This window comes from Corvus brachyrhynchos, unplaced genomic scaffold (assembly GCF_000691975.1).
Source record: "Corvus brachyrhynchos isolate BGI_N302 unplaced genomic scaffold, ASM69197v1 scaffold106, whole genome shotgun sequence".
Lineage (NCBI taxonomy): Eukaryota > Metazoa > Chordata > Aves > Passeriformes > Corvidae > Corvus > Corvus brachyrhynchos.
In genome coordinates, this window is record NW_008238834.1 from 240,890 (window position 1) to 254,746 (window position 13,857).

Genomic DNA, 13,857 nt, shown 5'->3' on the forward strand with positions numbered 1-13,857 from the left:
GGTTTTGCACACATTTTATGCGAGACTTAAGAACTTAGAATGCAAAGCTTTTCGAATGTCCCAACAAGTCCTCTGCAAGCGGTAATCTCATTTTTGCAAACCACGGCTTAGCAAAATACTGCATAAGCAAAGATGTGTGCAGAGCATTGTGGGCAAAAGTTACTGGCTATAAAGATCTTTGCATTTTTGTCAATATTAATGAAAGTATTCAAGAGCCAAAGTGAGTGTTCTAAAAAAGCATGGGACTTACACCAAAAATGTATTTTCCGAATGAGGCCTCGTAGGGTAAAACTGCCGCTGTTTTATTAAAATCAAGAAAAATTGCTTTGTGTCAGTCTTGGATCCGTAAGTCATCAGCAAATGACAGGAAAATGCTCTGTGTCAGTATTAACTTTCTTATGGTGCACCATCCCTAAAATCCTGAAGATTGATTTAACAAGCAGCTTCAGAAGAAGGCAGTACACAAGGTGACTCACACACAGAGCCATCCAGCCCAGGGTGCATCTCATGTGGTGAAATAGAAGGGAATTTTAAAGCCTCATGTGTATCTCAGTGAAAACAATATTTTAAAAGCTTCAGATCTTTTCATAATCGGTACCATTTAAAATTACTTCTATTTATAGCCAGCAAATTACTTCTTAAATTCGCATGCTTCTGTAGAAGGACAACTTGAAGATTTACCCTGTGTGGCCTGATATTTCCCAGATGTTTAGGTTATTTGAAGATATGACTGTTAGGGCTTAAAGCTAAGTGATAGAAGTTACATCTCTCTGTATCCTAAACCAAATTAAACTGGAGGTTTTTATCTTAAAATTATTTATTTATTTGAGAGGTTTAATTTATGTATTTTGAAGCTACACAGTTGGGTTTCTTAGCTGTCATGGCAGACCCAGAAACTCCTAAAGCATATTCAGCATGTTCCTTTCAAACTACATTCTATCAGAGTTATGTCTCTTGTAAGAAATTAGATGAGTTCAAATTCCAGTTAGTTCCTCTGAGTAATACCAACTGCCAACAACAAGCTGTAATTCCTGTTTGGTTTTGTTGGTGTGTTTGGTTTTTTTCTCCTGTGCCAGCAATTCCCAGGAACTATGAGGTGAAATCTGTAATAAAAGAGCAGTTTAGTCCATCATGAAGGTCTTCTGTTAATCCCATCTGAGGCCATCTTGGCCTGCTTTGTTCGCTCTGACAGACTGAATGCTTGTCAAGAAAATTGAGGATCTTGAATGATTCACAGTCATCTTCTAGTCTGGCATGATGTACACAGGGTCGTGTGATCTCCACAGCAGCTGAGAAAAATGCTATTAATTTTCTAAGGCGGAAAAGCTTTTGATCTGTGGGTCATAATTGAAGTCAGCCTGCTCACCACTGAAGAGCATTGTCGACACTGGAAATGTTTGGGACTTCTTTCACCTAGAAAAAGCAGGCTGAAAAACAGGCTCCAGAAGGTGTACAGCACTCCTGACGTTCCAGGCAGAAACTCTTTCTCGGTTTTGTGAAAGATGACTGTACTAGCAGAAGTTGGGGATAAGGGAGAAATGAGAGAAAGCAGAGGTATTCCAGATAGAAAGCTTTGGATTCTTGTCAGGATTCTGTTTACTATTTTCTGCTTTTAATAATTTAGCTACCTGACTTAGAGGAGATGGGCTATGAGAGGGTTTGAGTCAGCATCATTCCATGGAAGTCAGTGGGACTGGTTTGGGGAGGGGAGAATTGTTGGATTTTTTGTGCTTAGTTTTTTTGTTTGTCTTTTGGAGTTGGTTTTTTTTTGTTAAACCTTGGTATTTTGTTTTGTTTTTCTTAAAATTATATCTAACTCTTAAACTAATGGGGCTAGGGGACAGTATAGTTCATTATATTCTGAAACAGAAGGTTCAAATTACAAAACTGGTAGTGAGTGCCTCTCGATTATTAATGGACCACATGATCTGTAGCTTGTAGTTGTTTAGCAACTGGGGAGGTGTGAGGTGCAAATGATGGGTATTGTCTCCTGATGCAATGTGCTCTGCACTTGTAACACCAGTCTCAGTCCCAGATACCAAAACCTGCTGCTGACTGAGTGGTGAAGCACTTAGCATGTGTGTGCAGTGTAGTTCACGCCCACAGCACATCACAACCCACAACCATCGCTAACTCGTTCTCATCGCGTATCTCGGGCCATTTGTATGACTTAACATCGAGGCAGGGGGTGCTTGACTGGGATGTGTGCAGCATATGTCAGCCTGATAACTGTGATACATTTTTTCTCATCTAACTGCTTTTGTATACATCTCATTGCACGAGATGATTCTCTCCTTTGAGTTCATTTTTGTAATGTTTTCTGTACTTTCTTCAGTAGTACTTGCTCACGCAGGTGGTCCTGTTGAAGCAAGTTGCCTGAGCAAGTAGGTGGTATGCTTTTAAAGTATTGCAGATGAGCTGTTTTGAAAATGTAGGGTAATCCAGCCCTCAAATCTTTGCAGCACAAGAATTTCCAATGCAATGATTTTACTATTATTCAAAGTAGTTTTCTTCCTGAGGATTCTTCATGGTCCTTCCTACATCACTGTTTTTCTTTCTACATTAGTCAGTATTTTTGTCATATTTTGTTACATATTATGTAAAGAAAGAAAATAGTAGCATTTATTTTAATGGTGTTAATCGCATTAAAAGATGAATGGTTTATTGTTATGTGTGCAGGATCTAAATTCCTAAACAGAAATTGCTCCTTGATAGAAAGGGTAGCTGTGCTCCAGCATTTATGTATCATAGATAAAAGCAAATTAGGCAATCCTTCTGAATTTTTGTGTGTGGGTTTTGGGGTTTTTTTTTCCTTATTGTCATAACTTCCTGTATGCCCACATTTTGCATAACGTTAGCCTTCTGTGCTGCATCTTGTTATGACCTCTGTTGTAAACATGATAATGGTCCTTACTTACTCCATGAACTTTATAAATCCATGTGGTTAGATTTTCTTTTTCACCACCCTGAGTCTTACTCAGATCATTTACTCTCACTTTTTAACCCTCATTTTGAATTGCATTAAGAAGAGAACATATTTTATGTTCTGAAATTCCAAACATAATTAATTAAATAAAGGTTGCTAAGATATTCCCCGTGAATATACAGTACTGTAATTAAAAGGTAGTTATTTCAGGGATTGTGTTTGCTTACTAAGACATTAGCTTCACTTTTTTGAATATGTGACTCATACAGTGCTCCTGTGGAAGAATTGCTGTCATTCCTTAGTGAATCTTTATCTCATGATATGAAAAGTAATGTTTTCATAATTCCATTACAAAATTGTTTTATTTTATCGTATCTAGAACCTCTGCCTGTTACTGTGTTTTATCTCCAGCTGGAGTTTAACTTTCACCTTTTTTATTATTAAAAAGATAAGCTAGCTTCTTCATTATCTTAAAAATTGTTAACTGGTAGTACTCCAGATGCGTCTATAATAAAAACAAATGGGAAAAGCAATATGTCAGAAAGTAATCTAAAAGCAAGTGACAAACAAAGAGCAACTGTTGGTGTAGGCATTTTAACTATCCTCCCACCTGCAGCCTACATCTAGTCAGTCCTCTGTCTTTGCTTGTTTTGAAGTCTCATTATTTTAGCAAATGTAAGTTTTAAGGTGGGTTGGAGCATTTTGCAGAACTCAGGCAATATTTAAGTGCAAATTTCTAATAGCTTTTTAGGGTGATGTTTGGTGGTTTGGGGGTGTAGAGTATTATACCAGGATTGTTTTTCACTTCCTTTTTCTTTGTTTTTAAAAGATCTCAGTGGGAACATACAGGAGTAAAATACTTCCTTCCTTCCCCATCCCCTTTCTCTATTGGAGTAGACAGCAATTGTCTTTGGAACACAAAGGCAAAACAGAACACGTGTTTTATCCATAGATACTTCAAAGTCATAATTAGTTCTGTTCTCTTCAGAAAATAAAAAGCATGAGTTTATGCTAAGGCACCATCCTCTAAAACGGGCAGGTGAAATTCAAATTTCTGCTCCTGTTGCTTTATATGCACCTAAACCACTGCAGCGGATTGTGTTCAGTGAAAGACACAGGTCTCACCATCAAGTTAAGTCAAATTGCTCTGGTGGCAAGTTGATTACTTCTTGTATGGGGATAGAGCTGAACTTTCATATTTCTTTGCAAAGGGTACGTCCCTTGAAAGTGAGAAACAGGTATAGTGGTTTTGTTTCATTGTTCATATGTCCAGTCCTACGTTCATGCCTAGTCAAAGCTTTAGTTCTGTAGAAGGTAAAAACCCAAGTCATCCCTAGAAGTGTATCTTAGAGTCTCATGAACAGTCAGGATACAAACTGAGAGCTCTGAGATAACAGAGAAGCCAGAGTCATAAATCATTATTGAACGTCAGTCACATTCCAGGCACCAGGCTGTGGTAGTGAAAAGCTCAATTCAGATGTAATATATTACAGTATTTTCTGAGTTTTCCTTTCTTGAAAAAAAGTCAGTCCTGTCCGTGCATAGCATTTTATAGTTGTAGTACATTGTGGTTTCATTCTGTTTGCAGTTCTGCTTTACAGTGCTCCAGTATACATTCATAGGAGGCAGATTCAATTGCAGTAAAAATTTTTGCTTTGTTAGGGTTTTTTATGAGAACTTAAGTAAATCTTCTACAGTAGAACAGCTAATCAGGATGAAAAAAATAAAAGATGTGTAAAAATAGAAGTTTCTGAGAAACTCTTGATTCCTGGCCTATTCCCTCTTTCTTCTTTTTCTTTTTTTTTTTTTTTTTTTTTTTCAGGGATTGTAGGATCTGGTAACTGTCAGTCAGAAAGTGAAGTACTTTTTAAAAAATCTCTCCTGCTGTAACTGATGACTGCTGTAGGAGGGATTATTACTCAGGTGCTGTTCAGTGAATAGCTGCCTTGCCCAAGAGGAAGTTGTTTAAGGAAGAGATTTTTACAGGCTGCATTATCTTGTTTCTGTGCTATTACTTGGGAGTATAAAATGGCCTTTTCTTCTATTTTGGATGTTTCTTCTATTCAAGTTGAGATACTTGAACTGTGCTTTGAACTACTGTGTAGATGTTGTTAAGGAAGTGCTTTTGGGAGTTTTAGAGCCTTCTGCCTACAGTTCTGGTAAGGTGGCTAATTTGTAGGGCTTGTCTACCTGATTTTGACATTTAGCACTCCTCACTGGGATTGTGTGTTTCAGGACCATAAGGTTTGAACTAATAGAGGTTGAAGTCTTTGCTTAAAGCTGTTAGAACTAAGTGAATAGCTAATAATGTCAATATTGTAATCAACTTGGAGGGGAGAGGGGGTTAGTGGGGTGGGGGGGGAGCAGTGAGATTGATTGATTGATTTCACAAGATTCAACTTCTGATAAAATGCCCTTCTAGCACATTAAGGTTGTCATCTCTTTAACCACCATTTATTCAAAAGGCGGCTCTATTGTCTCCAGTCATAACAGATCTCTTCATAAACAAGAGGAAAGACGAAGAATCATTCAACTTGCTTCACTTAGATCCTTCTTGTAGAATGTGAGGTTCCCCTGTTGACTGTATGCTAGGACTAGCAGACTAGTCCAAGTTTCTGGTTTCCAAAGGCCTGAGTTTTTCTAGGTGCAAAATGTGAGCAAACTAATATGTCTTAGCAATCTCACAGTAGAGAAAAACTAAGTAGATTCTCTCTTTTATCAACAATCCTAAGTTTGTCCAGAAGTTTGAGGAGGAAAAACTCAAACTAACCATACTCTGTTTGGGTGTGCTCAAGTCCAGACCGAAGGAAGGGAATTTTTTCTAGAATTGCTGGAATTAGGGCTAAACAGTAAAAATAAATACCTCTGACAAAATTGGCAGCCGTATGAATTAGATGCTCCCAGCTCTCACTGAAGTACATTTCCAATGGAGGGCCAAGTCTTGCTCCTCGAGGAACTGCCCGTAGTCCCTAAGTCCCTTTTAATTATGAACAGGTTTTATGGGAAAAGACTGGAGCAAAACCAAAATGCTGTTGACTTGTGGTCCTGAAATTAAGAGTGAAAATGATGGCCCATAATAGTGCTCAAAGCTGGCTGTCCCAGCCTATCCCAGCATGTTCTCTTCTGTCTTTGATGTGCTGGTTTTCCATTTAGCGGTCACTTCTAAAGTTAACTATCTTAACAAACTCTGCTTGAAGCTAACCTTTAAGTCCATTCAGGAGCTTTAGGTAATATGTGAAAAGCTTTTCCACTTTCCTGTCTGTGAAAGCAGCACTGAGTGAAGAGATGGGACTTCAGCACCTTTAAATGACCTGGCATTTTAAAACATTTTTCCTTCTTTTACTTTGCAGTAATTGAGTAGAGTTGACTTCAGACAGAATGTTGAAACAGCTGGAGTCATTGCATGATGCTGTGTTTGCCTGGCACTCAGCCAGTTTGGGGAGGTGGTGGATGAGTTGGCCATACCCCACTGATGCGCAGTTAGTATTGATTCTAATGATACGAGGGGTTTGAGAGGCCAAGGTAATACATACAATGGATCTTTTCCTGTCTGGACACTATTAGACCTGCAAGATAAATTTCCTCTGATAGAAGGCTGAATGACAGTGTCATAAATTACCCTAGAAAAGAAAACCAAAGTGGGAGTCCATCCAAGGACACTTTCTGCACTGCTGTTAGCTCACAGGTGGCCATCTTTGCTGTCTTTTTAGCTATTAGAGCCTGGATATGTCTCAAACTATTAAATACCTACAAAAGGATGCCCTTAGTTTTGGTCATAATAGACTGACAGACTTGATTTATATTTCTGTATGATCACTAACCAATAAAAGAATTGTGTACATGTATGTGTGGGTGGGGAAAAAAAATTATAGAATTGAAATGAAGAGACGCTTTTCTGGTTTTAGTACATTGTTATTTAATCATACCAGTTTGAACTCCTCCACAATGAAAGGCTTAGATTAAAAAAAAAATTATTATTCATTTCTCCCTGTTGGTGTTTTCCACCTTTATCTTTTGGGTGGGTATGAAAAGCACTCGTGTTACATATTTATAAATTCTAAAAAGTACATTTTTCTCTGTTTGACAGGATTTTTTGATAGCATGTCTCTAAACTATTTTGATTTATTTTACGTAATAAAAAGGGAAAGGATAAAAAGTTCTGTTCTGTTTACTTTTCCCTGTATCATACTGCTTCCTGGAGATCACTTATTATTCTGTTTGGTACATGAAGTACCAAAGGGTAGGAGTTACAGCGCTGCCCCAAGGAACTTGTGATCTAATTAAAGCATATGAAGCTGCATTCTCAGATCTCAGTGGAGCTGTTCCACCTTTTTTGACTATATATTTGTGTGCAGTCATCTGAGAACCCAAGTAACAAATCAGAAGGTGTAGTGGATTTGATAATCAGCTGCAGTTCTTCCCCAAACTACCATAACTGCTGTCAAAAAGAATTCTCCTCCTGTTGAAAAGTCTCAGTTTGGGGTCACAGGAGGTCATATTCTCTAAAAGGATCTACATCCCGTGAGATAACAGCAGCAGTAAAAGCTTGCATTCCTTCCTTTAGGAGCCAGTAAGGAACTAATGAAAATCTGATAGTCTACACAGACAACTTCCAGCAAGTTGAGATTATAAATAAGATTTTTGCCAGAACAGCACTGTTGAGAAATGGCTATTTTTGATGGATAGAATAGCTTATTTAGGATGCTTATAACTGCTTGGGTTATTTGTGGGGCAGGGTATCTGGCATACAGTAGAGTTGGCATGAGCCCCCCCATCTGCTGAGAGTTCTTGAATGGCTTTCTTTTAAGCTGTGAAGTCCAGTTCTTTGTTGCACATTCTCACCAACACCCTGTGTAAAGGCATCTAGAGCGGGACTTTCTTCTAGATATGGCAACAGTGAGGGGAATGACAATGATGAAATGCATCACACTGTGCAAAGAGAATTCAGGGATATCTGTGTTAAATGCAGAAACATTGATCTAATTAAATTCTTTACATACATGCATAGTGCTTATTGGAACTCATACTGCTATGCTAACTTCATCAGTCTGCCAGAGTTTGAAACTGCAGCATCAAGTACTTAATGAACAGATTCATGAGTAATCTCTAGAAAGTGCTTAGAATTAAGGCCAAATCTGTGGAGCTTTGTACTTATGACATTTTTCCCCCTTTGGCTTTCATATTATGGCAGCCACAGGAAATCTGCAAGGAGTCTTAAATTCATTCTTTGAAGGTATTAGAAAATACTGCAGAGCACTATGCTTGCCTTTTTCTCAGAATGTATGGTATTTATTTTCTTAGAAAAATAAGCGTTGGATTTGGCATCTTTGCTCTGTGCTGTAAATCATCATTACTAGGTAAAGTGTTTAGTCTCTTAATAGTACTACTCAAATCCCTGCTTCTCAAGGGAAAACTTATGAGAAGCTCTACAAATCTGATGGAATAGAATCAAAACAGGAGATTCAGAGAGTATAAATCAAATAACATCCTGTTGGTATGCAAATAACAATGTTATTGACTTATTCTCAGTAAGCATTACAATCCTGAAAGCGGGACTTCTGGTGAAATGACACTTTGTATTTTCCCTTTTTTCTTTCTCATGTTTCCCCCTGACAGGTATTGTTTGAAATTCTGCTAACGTACTGTCTCTGTTTCATATTTTGCAGGATTATGACTTGAGCCAGCTCCAGCAGCCTGACACTGTGGAACCAGATGCCATCAAACCTGTTGGAATCAGACGTCTTGATGAAAGGCCAATCCATGCAGAACCTCAGTATCCAGTCAGATCAGCTGCTCCTCATCCTGGGGACATTGGGGACTTCATTAATGAGGTAGAAGAGCGAAAAAGAGTTTCCTCCTAAGATCTGATAGGCTTTTATATTTTGTTTATTCTACTCCACATGAGTAGCTGTTATGTTAGAACGTAATAACTTTTCAAAACTTCCTTAGACAATTAAAATTGTCTCGCTAGACAGAAGTAAATATGTTCTTTTAAAGTGCAGACAAATTTAATTAACTCATTCAGACAGAAAGGGAAGATATATCAATTAACTTCTGTGCATTCGTATTAATTACATTCATAATACGTTATCAGCTGCAACCACAGTACCTCCAAGCAGGATTATGCAATGGGTTCCAAGTAATAAACAGACTAACAAAATTGTAGTGTAGCCTAAATTCATTTATTAATTCACAGTAATTTAATAATGGAAGAAGTTCACTTTCATTCTCCTCATACATTACCCTTTGAATCCAGATAATAGTGGAAATTCAGTACCTTCAATAAGACAGAATTCCATCAAATATGATTACTGAGCAGGGCAGCTAAATTAAATGTTATGTAAGTGCTTTTAATACTTGTCTTGTCATAGAGCTTTCAAAGATTTTGCATTATCTTTGATTCTTCAATCTGATAAATGTAACGTAATTGAGATTCAGACTATACCAGAGTGCTGATAGTTGTGAAAGAAATGATCCTCATTATTTCTATCACTGATCGGTCTTAAATCATTGGTGTTCATATGATAGAATCTGTTTCTATAAGCTTGCTGCTTATAGAAAAAGAAAAGCTAACCCAGAATTTGCTACTATTTTTACTTTATTCTGTACGTGAATTGTAGTAGTTAATTATTTTCTCTGATTTTCTCATATCTTCTTTGTCAGCCAGAGCTGGACACACATTGCAGATATTGCAGAACGGTTTCTGCAAATGTGTCTATTCTTGTTTGCCTTGAAGAAAAGTCAGGCTAATATACTAAAGTCTTTTGTGTTAGAAAGCTGCAGAAAATTGAATTTGCCTCTTGTAAGGTATACAGTGATACAATTGTCCGAAAACTTAGAGGGGAATTGACTAGCAGGAAATGTACAAATATTCTTGTAAGACATTGCATTTTAAGAGACTCCAAATTTTTTCATGCCTTACACTTCTAAATATTACAGTTATAATTGGCTTCTGGAAAATAGTGCAGACATGGGACAATAAAAAGCCCACATTGTTGGCCAAAGCAGTGTACACACAAGAACTTCCTTGTGCTTCCAGACAATCAGAGATTCCCATCCTGTTCTCACACAGCTGAGATCAGACTGTGCCCACCTGGCAGGCAGTTGTGAAAAACCCTGTTTTTACATTTCTCAAAGCAGCTAGGAAGCTCTGTTCTGGAGCAAAGGCAGGGAATGGGTGTGATTCTGCTGGAAAGCCAGAAAGGGGCCAGAGGTTGTCCGGCCTCCTACAGTTTTTAAATGACTTAGCAAGCTGTTCTTGCAATATTATTTTTTAATAGGTCATCACTCTTGAAGATGATGACATCAGTGTGCACACATGGAGCTGAAGAAACAGTACTTGCTGTCTTGATTTAACCCAGTATGTTTATATTGCAGTACAGACGAGCATGGAGTCGTTTTCTTCCTGCTGCCTATTGCATTATATCAGTAGCCTCCTTTATGCTTCCCCTTGCCATCCATCAAAAAGGAAAGCTTCTCCCAACTATTCATACACAGTAAAATCATGTCATTAATGTCATTGATTAAGTTAATATATGGAAATATATATGAAGTTAAAGAAAACACAGTAATTTTCTTGTCTGCAAATTAGCTCAGAATTAATTTTATCCTCTGATTGAAAGGAACTATGTGAGGTAGTTTCTATGTTTTAAGCATTATATATTTAGCTTGTCTTCTTCATAAGGTATTCTTTTCTTAGGATTTCACACCAATGTATTGTTTTACTGTGGGGCATTCCACCTAACCCTCTCTCTAGCAGACAGTAGCCACCCAAAGATTGTCCATGTCCTCTCTGTTTTCCCAGAAGTCTGAGCAAAACGGCATTTTATTTCTCTAAAATAGTGTCATCTTAATTTGTGTTTTATGTAAAAATTTTCCCATGGCAAATGTGATTATAAAATGTCCACTGGGTGTGGGGAGATGTTGCGGTGGCTAAGTCCACTTTACACCCCTCAAGTTGCCTTAAAAGTGGTCCCTCCTTACAACACTGTGCTAGAAGGTTCTCCTGTTGTCTAGATTCTGCTGGTCACTGGCCCTCTCCCCATCCCATCCCTTTTCCCATTGGCCCCTGTTATGCCATTCACCCTTGCCTCTGCCCCCTAGCCCTCAGGCTATTGGTTTTGGATGCTCTTCCCTCCTTTGGGAGTTTTTGGGATAAAACAGGTGCGGGCTTTCAGTTGTTCTTTCTTGCCTCTGTTCCCTTGGGGGTGTTGCCATTAAACACCTCGGAATTGCAGGCAGAGAGCCCCTCTCACCTGTCTGTATTCAGTTTGTGCTTAGACTGCGTGTGTGAGCAGCTGTTCACAACCACCTGTGAAGGTGAGATTGTGTGCATGTGTAGGTGCTGGGAGAGTGCTGCCGGAGCGTGTCCACGAGGGACCCAGCAGCGACAAACGCGGCATCGATCCACCGAAGCTCTCACTTCATTAGGGAGAAATGGGTCTTTCGTAATAGTGTTCATTGTTAAATTTCAAAGTTATCAGTGTCTAGGCTGCACAGGTTTTCAGACTCTCCAGAAAATTGCACCTGCAATCCTGGTACAATTAAATCCAAGCAGCTTGGTAAGTTTCTCTCAGTTTTACTTGAGGTAAATTGAAGAAATATCTTGAGTAAAGCCTGTACCAGACGTTTCTTAAGGCAGTTCCTGCAGAAGATAAGCTGAGCTGTGGAGACAACATAGCAAGATAAGAAGGAGCGAAGTTCATATCTCTCTGCATCCAACTTCAATATTACTAGACGTAAAATTCTTCCCTTGGGCATCTCTAAGCCAAGCCACCAACAAAACCAGCCCAGTCCCTAGCTGAGCAGGGAGAGGCTGAGGCTGCCTTTGAATTGTCAGTACTTCAGTAGCAAAGTCTGTGTTACCCCCTTGGTTTGAAAAGATGCAGCATTTTGGAGATCAGTCTGATCTTGGAGAACTTGGCCCTATTCCAGGAGGTGCTGGTCACTATGATCTGTTGGGATGGTGGTCCACATGCAGGAATTAATTTAGTCTGTTGAATGCTCACCAGCACCGCAGACACACAGACAGCATTGTTCGGATTAGCTTCTGAATTACTCCAGCTTTTGACAAAAAATAACTGTAGGTCACTGATTTCAGATACTGGAGAGTTTAGGGCCCCTTGCTAAGCAAGCTTGGGGGTTTTCTTCTTTGTTTTCATTACAGAGTCATAGAAACAAAAAGCGAGAAAGATCTAATGGGTCATTCAGGTTTTTTTCTCTTAAGCAGTACTCTGTTTCTTCTGGTGTATTACTTTCTGTCTGTCATCCTTTTTATTAAATCTGCTTAATGAGACATACATAAGTAAGACTATTTTTTAGTGTTCTAGTGACTTCGCAGTTGAAAAACAAGTTAGAATTACGATAAAAAGTCCTGCATTTTTATAACACAAAGTTGAGATAGCATGTACAGAACTACGAACTGTGTAAAATAGGAAGGTTCCAGAGGTATCTTGATAGTCAAAATATGTTTTGCAGGCATAAGCTAAATGACCTCAGGGACTTTCTTGTTTTGTCTGTTTCAATGGGTAGATGAATCTCTAATTTAGAGTAGAAGGGAAAAACCTCCTTTTCTTCCAGTCCAGTGTACAAACAAGTCAGTGAAATAAGTCATGTGTTATTAAGAATCCTCTGTAGACCTTGTTTTCCATTTTGAGCCTTTTAAAGCCTAACCTGCAGAGTGTGGAGCATAATTAACACTTAGAATAGTCAGGATTTGCAGGACAGTATAAATTAGACCTGTTCAAAGTAGCTTTTTTAATCCTGTTTTCAAGACCCACCTATATTGTCCCTAGAAATCTCAAGCAAGTTCTGTTGTGGTGGAGAGTTGTGGCTAAGAATATATTTGTAATCAATAGAGGACACAGCCTGAGGTAAGCTAAATTTAAATTGCAAGCCAAAGGTCTCACCCCAAGGGGACATGGAGGACCCTCAATTCATTCTTAGTAAATGGTTATTGATACAGTGCACCTCCATGCAGAATGGAGTCCCTCAATGTTTTCTGTTTCCTCTTATCAAGTCAAAAAATGGTTCCAGATATAAACCAATTTTTTTTTGCATTTCCCTGATGGTCTGTGTTCTTCCTTTCCTTCTCATTGAAGGTCTGCTGAATAGGATTAAGTAGTAGGATTAATGAAAATAGAAGCATTAGATTTTGTAATGTTCCACGTTAGTTCAAGATCTTAGGGGGGTTGCTGTCCTTTAATTGGAGAGAAATGGAGAATGCAACCTGTACTAAGGCAAGTGTAACTTAAGGTTACTGTTGTGCCTCAGCCAAGCGCTGTAGTTTCTCAAGTTCTGCCCCTTACCTCCTCCTTAGCGAAAGCTCTACTACATACATAAAAAAGGAAAAGCAAGAAAGGGAGTCTGTCCAAGGTCTCAAGCTGGCCTTTCTATTGCCGTGGCAATTCTGTGACTGCTCGCTGTGCACTGGTGGTGTAGCACATGCAAGGAAATGTGACAGTTCACTGTCCCAGCAGGTTCCCCTGCTCCTGAGGATGTGCCCTGGAAATTCTGCTGTTGAATGAGCTCCTCATTCTAATAAAAACTTTGGGGTTTTAGATCAGGAAACTATAAACCAAGTAACTGTAACAACTCTGCTGCTCTGAGGTTCTTGAACACATCTGGTGAAAACTGAGATCTCTTTTCAGAAGCGGCTGACAACACCTTGGCAGACAAATCAGTAGAAGCCACTCCTGGCAGCCGTTTGTTGCCTTTTCAGTTGTGCAGATGCAGCAGGCTGTGTATCCTCACCGCCTCCACCCACTGAAAGGGACAGCATAACAAACAATAAAAGGTGGCAGTGCTGAAACCAGAGGGAGCTTCATAGGCTGATATCACTGCCGGGGCTGTCTGACATGCTGTAGAACCCAACAGCAAAGCACAGCAGTACGCTGGGTATGCTCAAAGAATCGGCTTAGCAGAGGGAAAGA

General features: G+C 39.0%; 1 protein-coding gene across 1 annotated transcript in view; it reads left to right on the forward strand.

The window, feature by feature from the left end:
• The window catches only part of CDH2 (cadherin 2), a 115,033-nt gene that overhangs the window by 96,742 nt on the left and 4,434 nt on the right, over positions 1 to 13,857 (forward strand). The window contains exon 15 of the mRNA XM_017738223.1: positions 8,593 to 8,757. Within this exon, the coding sequence (XP_017593712.1) occupies positions 8,593 to 8,757 (165 nt within the window). The remainder of the gene's footprint in view (positions 1 to 8,592; positions 8,758 to 13,857) is intronic.